The 12,839-nt window shown below is 44.7% G+C and overlaps 1 protein-coding gene across 6 annotated transcripts in view; it reads left to right on the top strand.

Annotated features, from left to right (window-relative positions):
• The first annotated feature begins 488 nt into the window (after nt 1–488).
• LOC122684629 (poly(A)-specific ribonuclease PARN-like) overlaps nt 489–12,839 on the top strand; it is a 201,210-nt gene continuing 188,859 nt past the window's right edge. For all 6 annotated transcript variants that reach the window (XM_043889219.1, XM_043889054.1, XM_043888969.1 and 3 more), the window contains exons 1-2: nt 489–610; nt 5,991–6,174. In XM_043889219.1, the coding sequence (XP_043745154.1) occupies nt 6,057–6,174 (118 nt within the window). In that variant the 5' untranslated portion in view covers nt 489–610; nt 5,991–6,056. The remainder of the gene's footprint in view (nt 611–5,990; nt 6,175–12,839) is intronic.

Here is a 12,839-nt window from a genome sequence, read left to right as displayed (position 1 = left end):
GGCCGGCGGGAAGTTTTCCACCCCCGGGCGCGCGTGGGCATCGCGCGTCCGGGGTGAGTGCCCCCGGGTTCGCGCCGCAGCCGCCGGGAGAGAGCTCCGAGCCGGGGCGTCGCCAGGGCGGCAGAGGCAGGCGGTGAAGCGCCGCTCCTGCCTTGCCTCAGGGCGAGCCGCACCCGGCAGCGCGTCCCTTTAACGCGCGCGCCCGTCAAGGTGCCCGCGGCCCTCCCGACCGGCCGGCAGCCTCCCTCCCGCGTCTCGCGGGCCCCGGCGCTCCGTCCCGGGGGGCGCCCCTCGCCCGCCCCCCGCCGCCGTCCGCTCGCGGGGCTCGGCTGTCACTTCACTTTCCCTCGGCGCCCCGCGGGCGCGCGCGGCGGGGAGGGGGCGGGGCGGCGCGGGGCTCGCGCTCTCTCCCGGGCGCGCGCGCGGACGGCCGGGCGGCGGCGGCGCACGGCGGCGGCGCACGGCGGCGGCGGCGCACGGCGGCGGCGGCGGCGGCGCACGGCGGCGGCGGCTCCACTTTCCAGGACTCAGGGGCGGCGACAGCGCCAGCCGCGGGCAGCAGGCTGGGCAGCCGGAGCTGGAACGGCCGGGCGCGGCGGCGGCGCCGGGGGTGAGTCCGGCGGGCACAGGCGTGGCCGGGCGGTCCGCTGTGCGGGGCGGGGGTGCAGGTTCGGAGACCGGACGGCCCGCGGGGACGCCGACCCCCGGGGCCTCGTCAGCGCCCCTGCCCCCCGCGTCCCCTCAGCGTTCTGTCCCCGGGCTGGGGCTCGATCCCGCGACCGCGCGGACGGCCTCGCTCAGGTGCCCGAAGCCCCGCGCCCCTCCCCCTCCCTCCCCTCCCCCCGGCGCCCCCTCCCCCTTCGGACCTCGCGTCCCAGTCTTTCGCCGCCCGCCGCCCCTTCCCTGTCCAGCGCTCCCGGAACCAAGTCTCCGGGAAAGTGCAGGACGAGTGTCACGGGGAAGTGCCGGCCCGGCCGCACGCGGGGTCCCTGCGGATCTGCCCCCCATCATCGCCGCCCGCGGGGTCCCTGCGGGTCCCTCCTCCACCTGGGGCCGGGGGCCGTGCGGCGTCCGCCCTGCGGCGGGCCGTGTGTTGTCCCCGCTTTGTGAGGCCCGCAGTCCGCGGTCCGAGCCCGTTTTCCTGGTCTCGGTCCTCCGCAGCCCCGCTGGCTCGGTTCGAAGCCGGGTTCCACCCCCAGCGCCCCCCTTCCGTCTACTCCCGCCGTATCTCCTCGCTCTCTGGGTTTTCATCCTCTTGCCCTTTACTATTTCTAATGAAGATGAAGCGGAGCTTCTTGTGGCTTCGCCCCCCGCCCCCCCACGACCGACCAGAAATGTCCAATCCATCTTCTCTTAAGGAAATTAAGGCCGCTCTGCAAGGACCCCGTCCTGGCTCGGTGGCTGTTAGACCCATTTGCATGTTGCCCAGATTCACCGTTTTGCATTGTGTATTCTTGAGCGTGTACGCAAATATTTTTTTATTTAAAAGTGCAGAAGGAAATGGTAGGGTTTACCTTAAGAGTATCTTGCCATCTCGCCCTTCAGAAAGATTTTAAATTCTTCTTGGTTGTTGTTTTGTTTTTTTTTTTTTTAAATCTTCGATTCTTAAAAAAGTATGCTTCTGAATAGGTGAGAATTCGTTCTGGACCTTGGGAATCTAAAAATTTGTGTTGACTCAGTTTGGATGCCCTTTGGCTCTGGAGAGTTTTGTCTGTGGGCTGATGCCAGTGATGGAGGGTTTGCATATAATGTCATACCCCATTATAGAAAGGTGCTCACCGCCACACCATAGCACCTTTTCCTCAAATCTTGGGTGTTCCACTATTATTTCCTGCATAAATATCCTTGCAGGTGAGTTAAAGGTAATATAAATAATTTAATTTTACATTTTAGAAAAGTTTAGAAACCCGACTGGGAAGGCAAGTGGCAAGAAACAGGACCGAATTAAGCGTTTTCCTGTTGTGAAAGCTCAAAGGAACACTTGCTTCTGCAGTCTTATACTGCGAGTTTTATACAGTTTTATACCGTCTTATCTGGACGGTAATCCGGATTCACGGAGTGACTATAGTTGTTTCTATGTTATCGATAATATTTATCACCAAATCATCTCATTTCTATGGAACATGTGAGTTTATTTTCATATGTTGCTAATTTCCAGGACTGTAATTTACCGTATAGAATACATAGCTAATTCCCTTTTAGATAATTTTTGAGTTGAAGAAAGAACAGTATTCAGACTTTTAATCTAACACTTCTTTGAGGAAAGTTCAATTTTACTATTTTATGTTTAGAAACTGAGTATTTGAGTGCAAAGTAAAAATCTTAATATCTTTGAAACTATCATGGAAGAGTAGCTCTGTGTTTATAACCCTGGGATTCCAGTTTATCTTCACTCTAGATTAGATAATTGGATCCAATTAGCTATTTAAGAATTCATCTTAAAAGTAAGCGCTGATTTAGAAGATAACATTCACTTCCTGTATTTCTCTTTTTGTCTCTGCCCTGCCGCTTGTGGGATCTTAGTTCTCTAACCAGGGATTGAACCTATACCCTCTGTGCTGGGGACGCAGGAGTCCCTTGAAGATAACATTGAGAGAGTTTTAATTCAGGAAATTAAAAAAAAAGTGGTTTATTTTTGGCTGTCCTGAGTCTTGGTTTCTGCAGGGGCTTCTCCCTCGTTGCCTCGAGCCCGGGCTGCTCTGCGCTGGTCTTTTCGTCGGTGGCGGAGGAGCCTGCGACTCTAGGGCGCGCAGACTTCAGGAGATGGGGTGCAGGGGCCTAGTTGCTCTGCAGTATGTGGGATCTTCTAGACCAGGGATTGAACCCTGCATGGGCAGGCGGATTCTTTACTATTGAGTCACCAGGGAAGCCCAGAAAGTTTTTTTTTTACTCATTTGTACTTTAAGAGAGACAGAACACCAGTCTTGCAGCTAATTAAAATGTGTATAGACTATTTTTTCTTCATAAAAATTAGTTGCCACCTAAGTAGTGCAGTAATTTTTCCCCACACTGTTTCTGTAATTAGACACTCAAAAACTATTAATAAAACCCACAGAACTTCCCCTTACTCTTAGTATTTGAACAGGATATGAAAACTTTGTTTCTGAAAGCTTCTTTTATAGTGGTTATTTGTGGCCTTAGGTGAATTTATCATCCATAGGTTGATTTGGATGAAATAAGGCTTCTTAGGTCAAAAGTGGAAATTTTTTTTCCTTACTGTGAAACTGTAGAAATTATACATCTATTTGGGTATTTTAATAGTTCCCTAGTGAGACTAATTTTAGTCTTCTGATACTGTGGGGCAGTTTATGAAATGTGGATTTCAGACTGTGGCTTAGATTATATCACTGAGTAGTCTTTTAAGTAATTATATATGCTCATGGCATTATTAGATATTATGTAATTACACATAAATAAGAATATTAAGATGAATATGTAGCTTTATAACTAGTGTAATATGCAACTGAAATTCTAGGCATAGTTTATCAAACTAAAACTGGAGCTTCAGTAAAAAAGAATTTTATTCCATTTAGGTTTTCATGTATTTGTCAACTAATGGATTGCTTCCAGTTTAAGACATATAAAAGGATTTCTCACTCGTTTCACATATCTCAAAATATTGCCAGCAGCGTTTTGCTGCATGTGAGGGCCTTTCTCTAAGAATTACTCTCTTTCTTACTCCCATGCACAGCTGTTCTCACAGGCTCTTATGTACATACTTACAAGGGTTTAAACTCATATATATATATATATATATATATATATATATATATATATATGTATTTTTTTTTTTTTACTGAAAGAAGTAAGCTGAAAAAAAATTCAGCATTAAATCCAAGGATGAGAATTTTATGTGAAATAAAAATTAAAAAAAAAAAAAAAGAAAGCAAGAAATACGTTAGGACTGTTTGAGCTGGATGTGGAACATGCTGATATAAAATCTCGGGATTCTGTTAAGTGACTCGAGTGCTCCTAGAAGATGCTCCAGCTGAGGAGACGGTTGTGCTCGTTTACAGGGGAAAGCCATCGCGTTCCCCGCTTCAGAGCTGCCTGGGCAGACCTCTCTTTCTTTGGCGTGGAGGAAGGGAGCTGCTGAGGGTGATGGGGCTGTGTCTGGTGATGCCTTAGTGAAGGCACTCAGGATTTCTGCTGGCTCCTCACCGGCTCTGCTTCCCGCGTCCTCACTTCTCCTTCAGGTTTGTCTTAACCTTTCTCATTTCAACCACTTCAAGTTCTGTCTCATGAAATCACTTTGATTTAGAGCAAGCTACAAGTGAAATAGAGCGAGCTATAAGTTAAATCTTCAGTGAGGAAGAATTTTAATTATGGTCAGCTAGCTCTACATTTGGACCAGTTCTGGTAATCAAACAGTGCTTTATTTGAGGTATCTTTCTCTTACATATTAAGTCTTATTTTTGATCCAGCAAATACAGTTTTAACTCTTAATTTGACTAAGAGTTACATAGTATCTTTTTCAAAAGGAATTTGTTCCCATTTATTTGTGGTTCTTAAAGGGGTACTTTGTGGTGTTGATGTCACTCCTTAAAGGTAGTTCTGTGTTTTGAAGAGAGGCGCCCCAGAAGGTAGGTGTACCAGCTCCGGTAGTTATGAGGTGGCAGTAACATGGTGAGAGTGTGGGCATGGGTTTTATCAGTTCGGTTTTGGATTTGTCAGTAAAGTCTAAGCTAGTTGGGTCACAGGGGATGTACTCATGGTAATCAGACTCAGAAATCAATTATGATAGAATGATTGTTAGCAAGAGAGAACTGGAATTTTTTTGTGCATTATCTAGGTTGTAACAGCTTACCCATGTACCAAGATATTGAGAAGATTGAGTTGGTAATCAGAGTTGCTTGTGGAGCAAAGGGACTTTGAAAGCCTCGAGGTATGTTTCATCCAGACCGTGGGGGGAAAGACAGGCCCCTAATGTCTCCATACAGCCTTCATCTCCTGTGGAACCTGGTTGCTTGGTAAATTGTTGGATCAGGGCTGGCACCGTCCTGCAGTTCAGCTTCTATTTAGAATCACGGAGGCCTCTGTGTTCTTCTGTTATCACAAAGGTTACTTAAAACAGTTGACTGACTTAGAGGATTTTAATTGTAGCCCAGCCGGAGGATGTATTCATGTGGTATTGGTGCCAGCATTTGCTCTATCCCTGTGTTCTTTGGCCATTTTTACTGACCTCTGTTACAGCCCCTAGCAAGTAGTCTTACCCACTGAATCAACTTGCTTATCCTAGGACTCAAGAGCCCGGCACAGTGCCTGGTGGGTAGCGCAGTTTTTTTTCTTTTTCGATGACGCTTTATTGACACATAATTCATGTATTGCAAAATTCACTCTTTTAAAATGTATAGCTCAGTGGTTTTTAGAATATTTAGAGCTGTATATCACCATTATCTAATATAAGAACATTTTTATCACCCCACAAGGAAACCTTGCACTTCTTAGCTTTGTACCGTTCCCATTCTTCCCTCACTCCCAGCCCCTGGCAATCACTCACTGACTTTTCTGTCTCTGCGCACTCGCCGATTCTGGACGGTTCGTGCCATTTGTGGCCCTTTGTGCCTGGTGTCTTTCACTGAACATCGTGTTTTCAAAGTTCATCCACGGTGTAGCTTGCACATACTGTACTCCGTTCCTTTATGTGGCTGGATGGCATTCCATTGCTTGGATATCCCACATTTGGTTTATCTGTTCGTTGTCAGCTGGTGGGTATTTGAGTTGTTTCCTCTTTTTGGTTCTGTGAATAGTGTTGCTGTGAACATATTGTGTATATATATTTGTTTTCATTTCTTTTCTCAATACATTTTGAATGGATGAAGGAAAAGTTTTGGCAACTCCCAAAGCTGTTAGGTAAAGTGAGCAAGTCATTCATTCTATAGTGAGTTTTCTTTGGTTCCTGTTAAGATTCAGTTTCTCTCTGTTCTCGAGCGACCTTTCTGCAGTCCTTCCCCAACTGAATAAATGATTTTTTTGACTCTTTAATCCAGGATCTAAAATGTCCACTGAGGCACAAAGAGTTGACGACAGTCCGGGCACTAGTGGAGGAAGCTCCGATGGAGACCAGCGTGAGAGTGTCTAGTGGGAACCAGAGAGAGAGCAGGTTCAGCCGAAGAAGAAGGAGGGGAAGATATCCAGCAAAACAGCTGCTAAACTGTCTACTAGTGCTAAAAGGTACCTCAGTTACGGGAACTTCTTTGCTTTTAGTATCAATTTATCACCTTAAGTCTGACTTTCTCTTGCATTTAATCATTTTTCTGGGATATGGACCATGAAGTTCATGGATTTTTTCTTCTTCAAGGTTATTTCTTTTTCATGATCTTAGTTATATGCAATATGAACTTTTTGGTATTTAAAGTCAGTTAAACAGCATGGCAAAATTATAAACTATGTATCCATAGTGTGTGTATATGTATTGTTAGGTGACTATGAATAGGAAAGTGCATGTAAAAGTGTGATAATTTGTTTTATGGTTCCTTGACCATTACTATTTTATTTTATTGAGCAGCAGAGAATAAAAGTGGGAGTCTATTGAAATAGTTACTGGATGATTATTTACACTCACTGTTAGTAAAGTGAGAAATGTGGGAGTTAATAACAATAGAATGGGAAAGACTAGAGATCTCTTCAAGAAAATTGGTATCTCTTCAAGATACTAAGGGAACATTTCATGCAAAGATGGGCACAATAAAGGACAGAAACAGTACAGACCTAACAGAAGCAGAAGATATTAAGATGAGGTAGCAAGAATGCACAGAAGAGCTATACGAAAAAGATCTTCAGGACCCAGATAACCACGATGGTGTGATCACTCACCTAGAGCCAGACATCCTGGAGTCCAAAGTCAAGTGGGCCTTAGGAAGCATTACTATGACAAAGCTAGTGGAGGTGATGAAATTCCAGCTGAGCTATTTCAAATCCTAAAAGGTGATGCTGTAAAAGTGCTGCACTCAATATGCCAGAAAATTTGGAAACCTCAGCAGTGGCCACAGGACTGGAAAAGATCAGTTTTCATTCCAACCCCAAAGAAAGACAATGCCAAGGAATGCTCAAACTGCTGCACAATAGCACTCATCTCACATTCTAGCAAAGTAATGCTCGAAATTCTCCAAGCCAGGCTTCAACAATACGTGAACCCTGAACTTCTAGATGCTCAAGCTGGATTTAGAAAAGGCAGAGGAACCAGAGATCAAATTGCCAACATCTGTTGGATTATAGAAAAAGCAGGAGAATTCCAGAAAAACACCTACTTCTGCTCCATTGACTACGCTAAAGCCTTTGACTGTAGATGACAACAAACTGTGGAAAGTTCTTAAACAGATGGGAATACAGACCTCCTTACCTGCTTCCTGAGAAATCTGTATGCAGGTTAAGAAGCAACAGTTAGAACTGGACATGGAACAACAGATGGATTCACATGGAACAATAACTGATTCCAAATAGGGAAAGGAGTACGTCAAGGCTGTATATTGTCACCCTGCTTATTTAACTTTTATGCAGACTACATCATGAGAAATGCTGGGCTGGTTGAAGCACAAGCTGGAATCAAGATTGCCAGGAGAAATATCAATAACCTCACATCTGCAGATGACACCACCCTTTCAGCAGAAAGCGAAGAATAACTAAAGAGCCTCTTGATGAGGGTGAAAGAGGAGAGTGAAAAAGTTGGCTTAAAACTTAACATTAAAAAAACTAAGATCATGGCTTCTGGTCCCATCACTTCATGGCAAACAGATGGGGAAACGATGGAAACAGTGACAGACTTTATTTTGGGGGCTCCAAAATCACTGGAGATGGTGATTGCAGCCCTGAAATTAAAAGACGCCTGCTCCTTGGAAGAAAAGCTATGACCCACCTAGATAGCATATTAAAAAGCAGAGATATTACTTTCCCAGCAAAGGTCCGAGTCAAAGCTATGGTTTTCCAGTGGTCATGTATGGATGTGAGAGTTGGACCATAAAGAAGACTGAGCACTGAAGAATTGATGCTTTTGAACTGTGGTGTTGGAGAAGACTATTGAGAGTCCCTTGGACTGCAAGGAGATCCAACCAGTCAACCCTAAAGTAAATCAGTCCTGAGTATTCATTGGAAGGACTGATGCTGAAGCTCCAATACCTTGGCCACCTGATGGGAAGAACTGACTCATTGGAAAAGACCCTGATGCTGGGAAAGATTGAAGGTGGGAGAAGGGGACAACAGAGGATGAGATGGTTGGAAGGCATCACTGACTCAATGGACATGAGTTTGAGCAAACTCCGGGAGCTGGTAATGGCTAGGGAAGCCTAGTGTGCTGCAGTCCATGGGGTCACCAACAGTCAGACACAACTGAGCGACTGAGCTGAACTGAAGAACAGATGCATGTCGTTTTCATTATATCAGGCAGTGGTTTAGTCTTGATAACAGATTTTCTTTTCCTCCAGAGAACAGGTAGATCTGGAAGCAGGATATTTTGGGTGATTCTTTGCTGCCACATCAGTTGCTTAGGGTGATTGGCATGTCATTGGACTCAGCAGAGGGAATATACACTTTAATACTGTTACATTATAGAATATCTCTTGGTAAATAATCTAAAGGTGAATTGAATCTAGTAGTCTTTCCTGGCCCTGTGATGTACTGTCTGAGAATTTGGGGCCTTGTGGACTGACCGTTGAGTGACAGCTTCATCCTTTACTGTTGGTGTGGATGAGGGAACCCATCCCAGAGGTCATACCCGTGTGGGCTGGAGGAGCTTGCTTCTCTCTGGTCGAGTCAGTCCACAGGTTGGGAAGACCTCTGTCAGGCCCCCTGCAGGCCGTGCCTTTCTGGGGAGAGTTGTTAGAGTGCGCCGTCCATTCTAAGGGCCTCGGGTAGCCAGCTTCCCTGTCCTGGAAGCGGGTTGCGGATGCCCGCCCTCTGCTGAAGGAGCCGTGAGAAAGTGAGACGGCCTGGGACTTGAGGCCTTCTAACCTCTGTATTGGACGGCGGGGAGGGCCCCATGCGCTCCTGCGGGCACAGCGCAGCTCCAGGGGCCTCGGCTCAGGGCCCGGCCAGCTGCCCGGTCACAGCGCAGAACGACCGGCTGCAGGGAATGCCGTGGACTAGGGTGGAACGGAGCGGGGATGGAGAAACAGGACGTTTAGAGGAAGGAAGGGAGGTGCGTGGGTGTGCGTGGGCAGGAGATCCTCAGGTACAGACTGCGGCCCGCCTAACTGAGGGCGTCCCTGTGGCTCAGACAGGAAAGAATCCGCCTGCAAAGCGCGGACCCGGGTCGGGGAGATCCCCTGGAGGAGGGTGAGGCAGCCCACTCCAGTGTTCTTGCCTGCAGAATCCCATGGACAGAGGAGCCTGTGGGGTCGCCAAGAGTGGGACACGGCTGAGCGACTAGGCGCACACAGCCCCTGAGAGTGAGGGTGCTGCGGGGGCTGGGGAGGACGATCGTCTGGGAGTGCTCCCCACCGGCGGGCGCCCCGTGGAGCGCGGCCGGGCATCGTGCCGGCGTCGGAGCAAGGCCCGCAGTCTGCCGGGGGAGTGGAAACTGGGCCATGTGTGAAAGCTGGGATTGGGTGAGGCTTGTTCGGTAACAGTCATTCTTTACTTCGTTTTCCCACAGTGTGTACAAAGTTGAGATTACGTATTCAAACCTAGTTTTCCTTTTCCCCACTCTTTAAATTGGGGATAAAGTTTATTTCTGAGTGTGTGTGTGTGAAGAATCCAGGACAGTGTCTGATGGGCACATGATAGGAATTAGTAGTACGGCATTGGGGAAAGTAAGAAATGCCTTTTAAGTTGCTTCCTGGCTGAAAAAAAGTCACTCCGTTGGCAAATTTATTCTTGTAAATCTGTGATTTTCAGACTGTGACTGATGACTTTCCTCTACACAGTTTCTGGGTGGCTTATGGTTGAGTGTCTGAGGGGGTTTAGGCATTTACTATTTTTTTGAATATAAAATGCTGCTTCACGGCAAATTTTCAGGTAAAAGACAAAAACCCAATACTAAAAAGTTGAACTCTGTTCCTTTCCTTCTCCCCAGTCTAGTTGATAGTGGAAGTTGATTTTGTCCCCCATCTCTGCTTTAGGTTCCTTTCTTTTTTTAAGTAGGTGTCTGTTTTGGCTGCACCAGGCCTGAGTTGTGCATGCGGGATCTCTGTAGTCACAGCAGGTGGGTCTGGTTCCCTGACCAGGGGTGGAACCCAGGCTCCCTGTTGGGAGTGTGGAGTCTTAGCCACTGGGCCGCCAGGGAAGTCCCTCTGTCTGAGCTCTAACAACTGAGGAAAAACATTGGGAATCTTGATGACAGGGACTCAAAACATAGTTTTAATTCACCATGTGCCTTGCATAGTAGGGTCGTATTTATTGACTGATTGCCTTAGAACCTAGGGTTTGTTGTGAGGCTTGGATCTTCCCCAGAGATTAGAATCCTAGTACTGATATGTTCAGAAGATCAAAGGTGGAGGTAGTTTCACAATAAAATTCTCATTTATTATTATTGATAATTGATTTTTATGCAGATGAGACATCTTTTCCAAATAGTGTCATTTTGTGGGAGAGTTAATCAGCAGTGCAGAGCTTGCACTGGAGAGACAGAATCTGGGTTAGACCTAATGCTAGGTCCTGGCATTTAGTTGCTCTGTGATATTAGAAACATAGTTTAACATTTCCAAGCTTCACCTTTCTCATCTGTGAAATGGAGACAGAAATAGTCCCATCTTCGCAGGGCCAGCGTGAGGATGGAAAGTGATCAAGCTGTTATTTGGCACACAGAAAGGTTTCATACACTGATGCTGTCGTTCTTAGACTTTGTGCCAGTTAAAGCCTACAATAGTATTTTACTAAGTCCATGTGATAAATTTTAGAAAAATGAAGTTTGTGTTAATGCTATGAGGACTTAGTGTTTTTTGTTAAAATAGTAAAGCTCAGATGCTGTAATTATATATACATTTTATAGTAACTCAAGAAAAGTACTTTGCACATAGGTGTTCAGTTGCATAAAATATGCTGTAATTGTAGAATTAATCATTAGGTGTAGAAATGTGTTTTCTTGCAAAAAAAATCTCAGTTTTCAGGTGTTATGGCAAAGTAATATTGGATACAGAAAATATTAAATTGGAATTTTATTTAAACAATGGTATAAATTAATTTTTGTCTGTTTCAGAGTTAAGAGGGAGATTACAGTTACTTCTTGATGCATTTTTGCTCTTCTTTGGCATGAAATTATTTCTTAAAAAATCGGAATGCTTTTAGCATGGTCTGTTCTCTTCATAATTTGATGTGATTTTATTGGATACAATATAATACTGTCCTAGAAATGATATTTGGTTTTAGACTCTAAATTGTTGTTAGGTTGGGAGGTTGATTTCAGTATATTTGACTGTGATATTTTGTTATATGGGCTAATCTGTTTCTTTTCCACATGAGAATGAAGTACTCTTTATAGATAATCTTTTGTAATTATTGTATTTTATTGATTCTGAATGTTCATTTAAGTTTTTAATGTTCCTGAAATCAGGATGCAGTTTACAGTTGATGTGCAGAATCATTAATTTAGGTTGTCTTAAAAATCGAGCAGTTGTTTGGAGTCATAGGTGCACAGTATGTAGCACCACTCAGAATTAAACTCTGGATTTATTACTTGCAGTGGCCCTGTGTTTTCTAAGTTAATTCAGAGATTACTTTGAGATTTAAGAAATTTTAGTAACTAGTTACATGATGTTTTCTTTTGAGAATGAGTTCATTTTGGAAGGTTTTGAGGAATGCAGACCATAGGGGAATGTAGAAAGTCATCTAAGTGGATGAAGTTTTTTTTTTAAATAACTGTTAAGAAAATACCTTTGTGAATCCCCAAGTCCATATATTCATGTTCTACTTGGCCCTGAGTGAGTTACTGAATTTTCTTTAAGCTTGAATATGTGTTTGTGTTTGAGACACGTCGGTATATATACTGCTTCATTTTTCTGAACCATTAATCCAGTATGTTAGTATTAAAACGAGTGCTTCATGTCTTCTCCACTTGGGTTCAGTTTTGTCGCTGTGGTCTTCAGTTCAGTCTGAATGAGTCATAATTATCTCCCCTTCCCCGCCCCCCACTCCTCTTTCTTTTTAGCAGATGACAGTCACATGTAAACTCCTACCGTTCCTGGAACATTTAAGGTTTCAGGTGAAGTCGTACAAACTGAAATTTAGTCTGCATTTTGCTTCTGACTTGTTTCAGTAACCATGTGCAGTTGCTGACTTATGTATCATGACAACCAAGGAAGTGGCACTGCTGGACAGAAATTGGAGATATAGACAGTTGTCTAGTGGATTTGTTTCTAAAGAAATAATTTTGTCTTAAAAGTTCTCATAAGAGAGAGGAGATGTTGTTTTGTTTGTTTGACTTAGCAAGATAATTGCTTGTCTTTTCACCTTAACAGCATGCAGTTACTAGCCTGAGTTTCCTAAATGGGAACTGATAAAATGGTAGTACTTAAAGAATTCTGTGAGATTTATTTAATTCACTTTTAATAGCCTAAGATCATCATGTAAAAGGTGCATTGTAAGTGTAAATTACTGATACTTTTTCATTTTTCCTCACCCTAAGGGACAGTGCCTGAAATAGCTGCCTTCCTTATTACCCCACATGTCAAGACTGAGAAACTTAATACATACCATGATCACAACTTTTGAGATAGAATTGAATTGCTGTCATTGAAAACAGCAGGACATCTTGCAACCGTTTAAATAGCAATTCTTAGTATAATCTTTTCTGTCAAGAGAAATACAGCCATTCTTTGGTAGCAGTGGCTCAAAATATATTGTAATGCACTGACTCACTGCTCCAAATTGTCAAGTTTATCAGTAAATTGCTTTTTGTATTGAATAAT

The sequence above is a fragment of the Cervus elaphus genome, chromosome 1 (genome assembly GCF_910594005.1).
Source record: "Cervus elaphus chromosome 1, mCerEla1.1, whole genome shotgun sequence".
NCBI lineage: Eukaryota > Metazoa > Chordata > Mammalia > Artiodactyla > Cervidae > Cervus > Cervus elaphus.
This window is presented reverse-complemented; position numbering and strand designations above follow the sequence as displayed.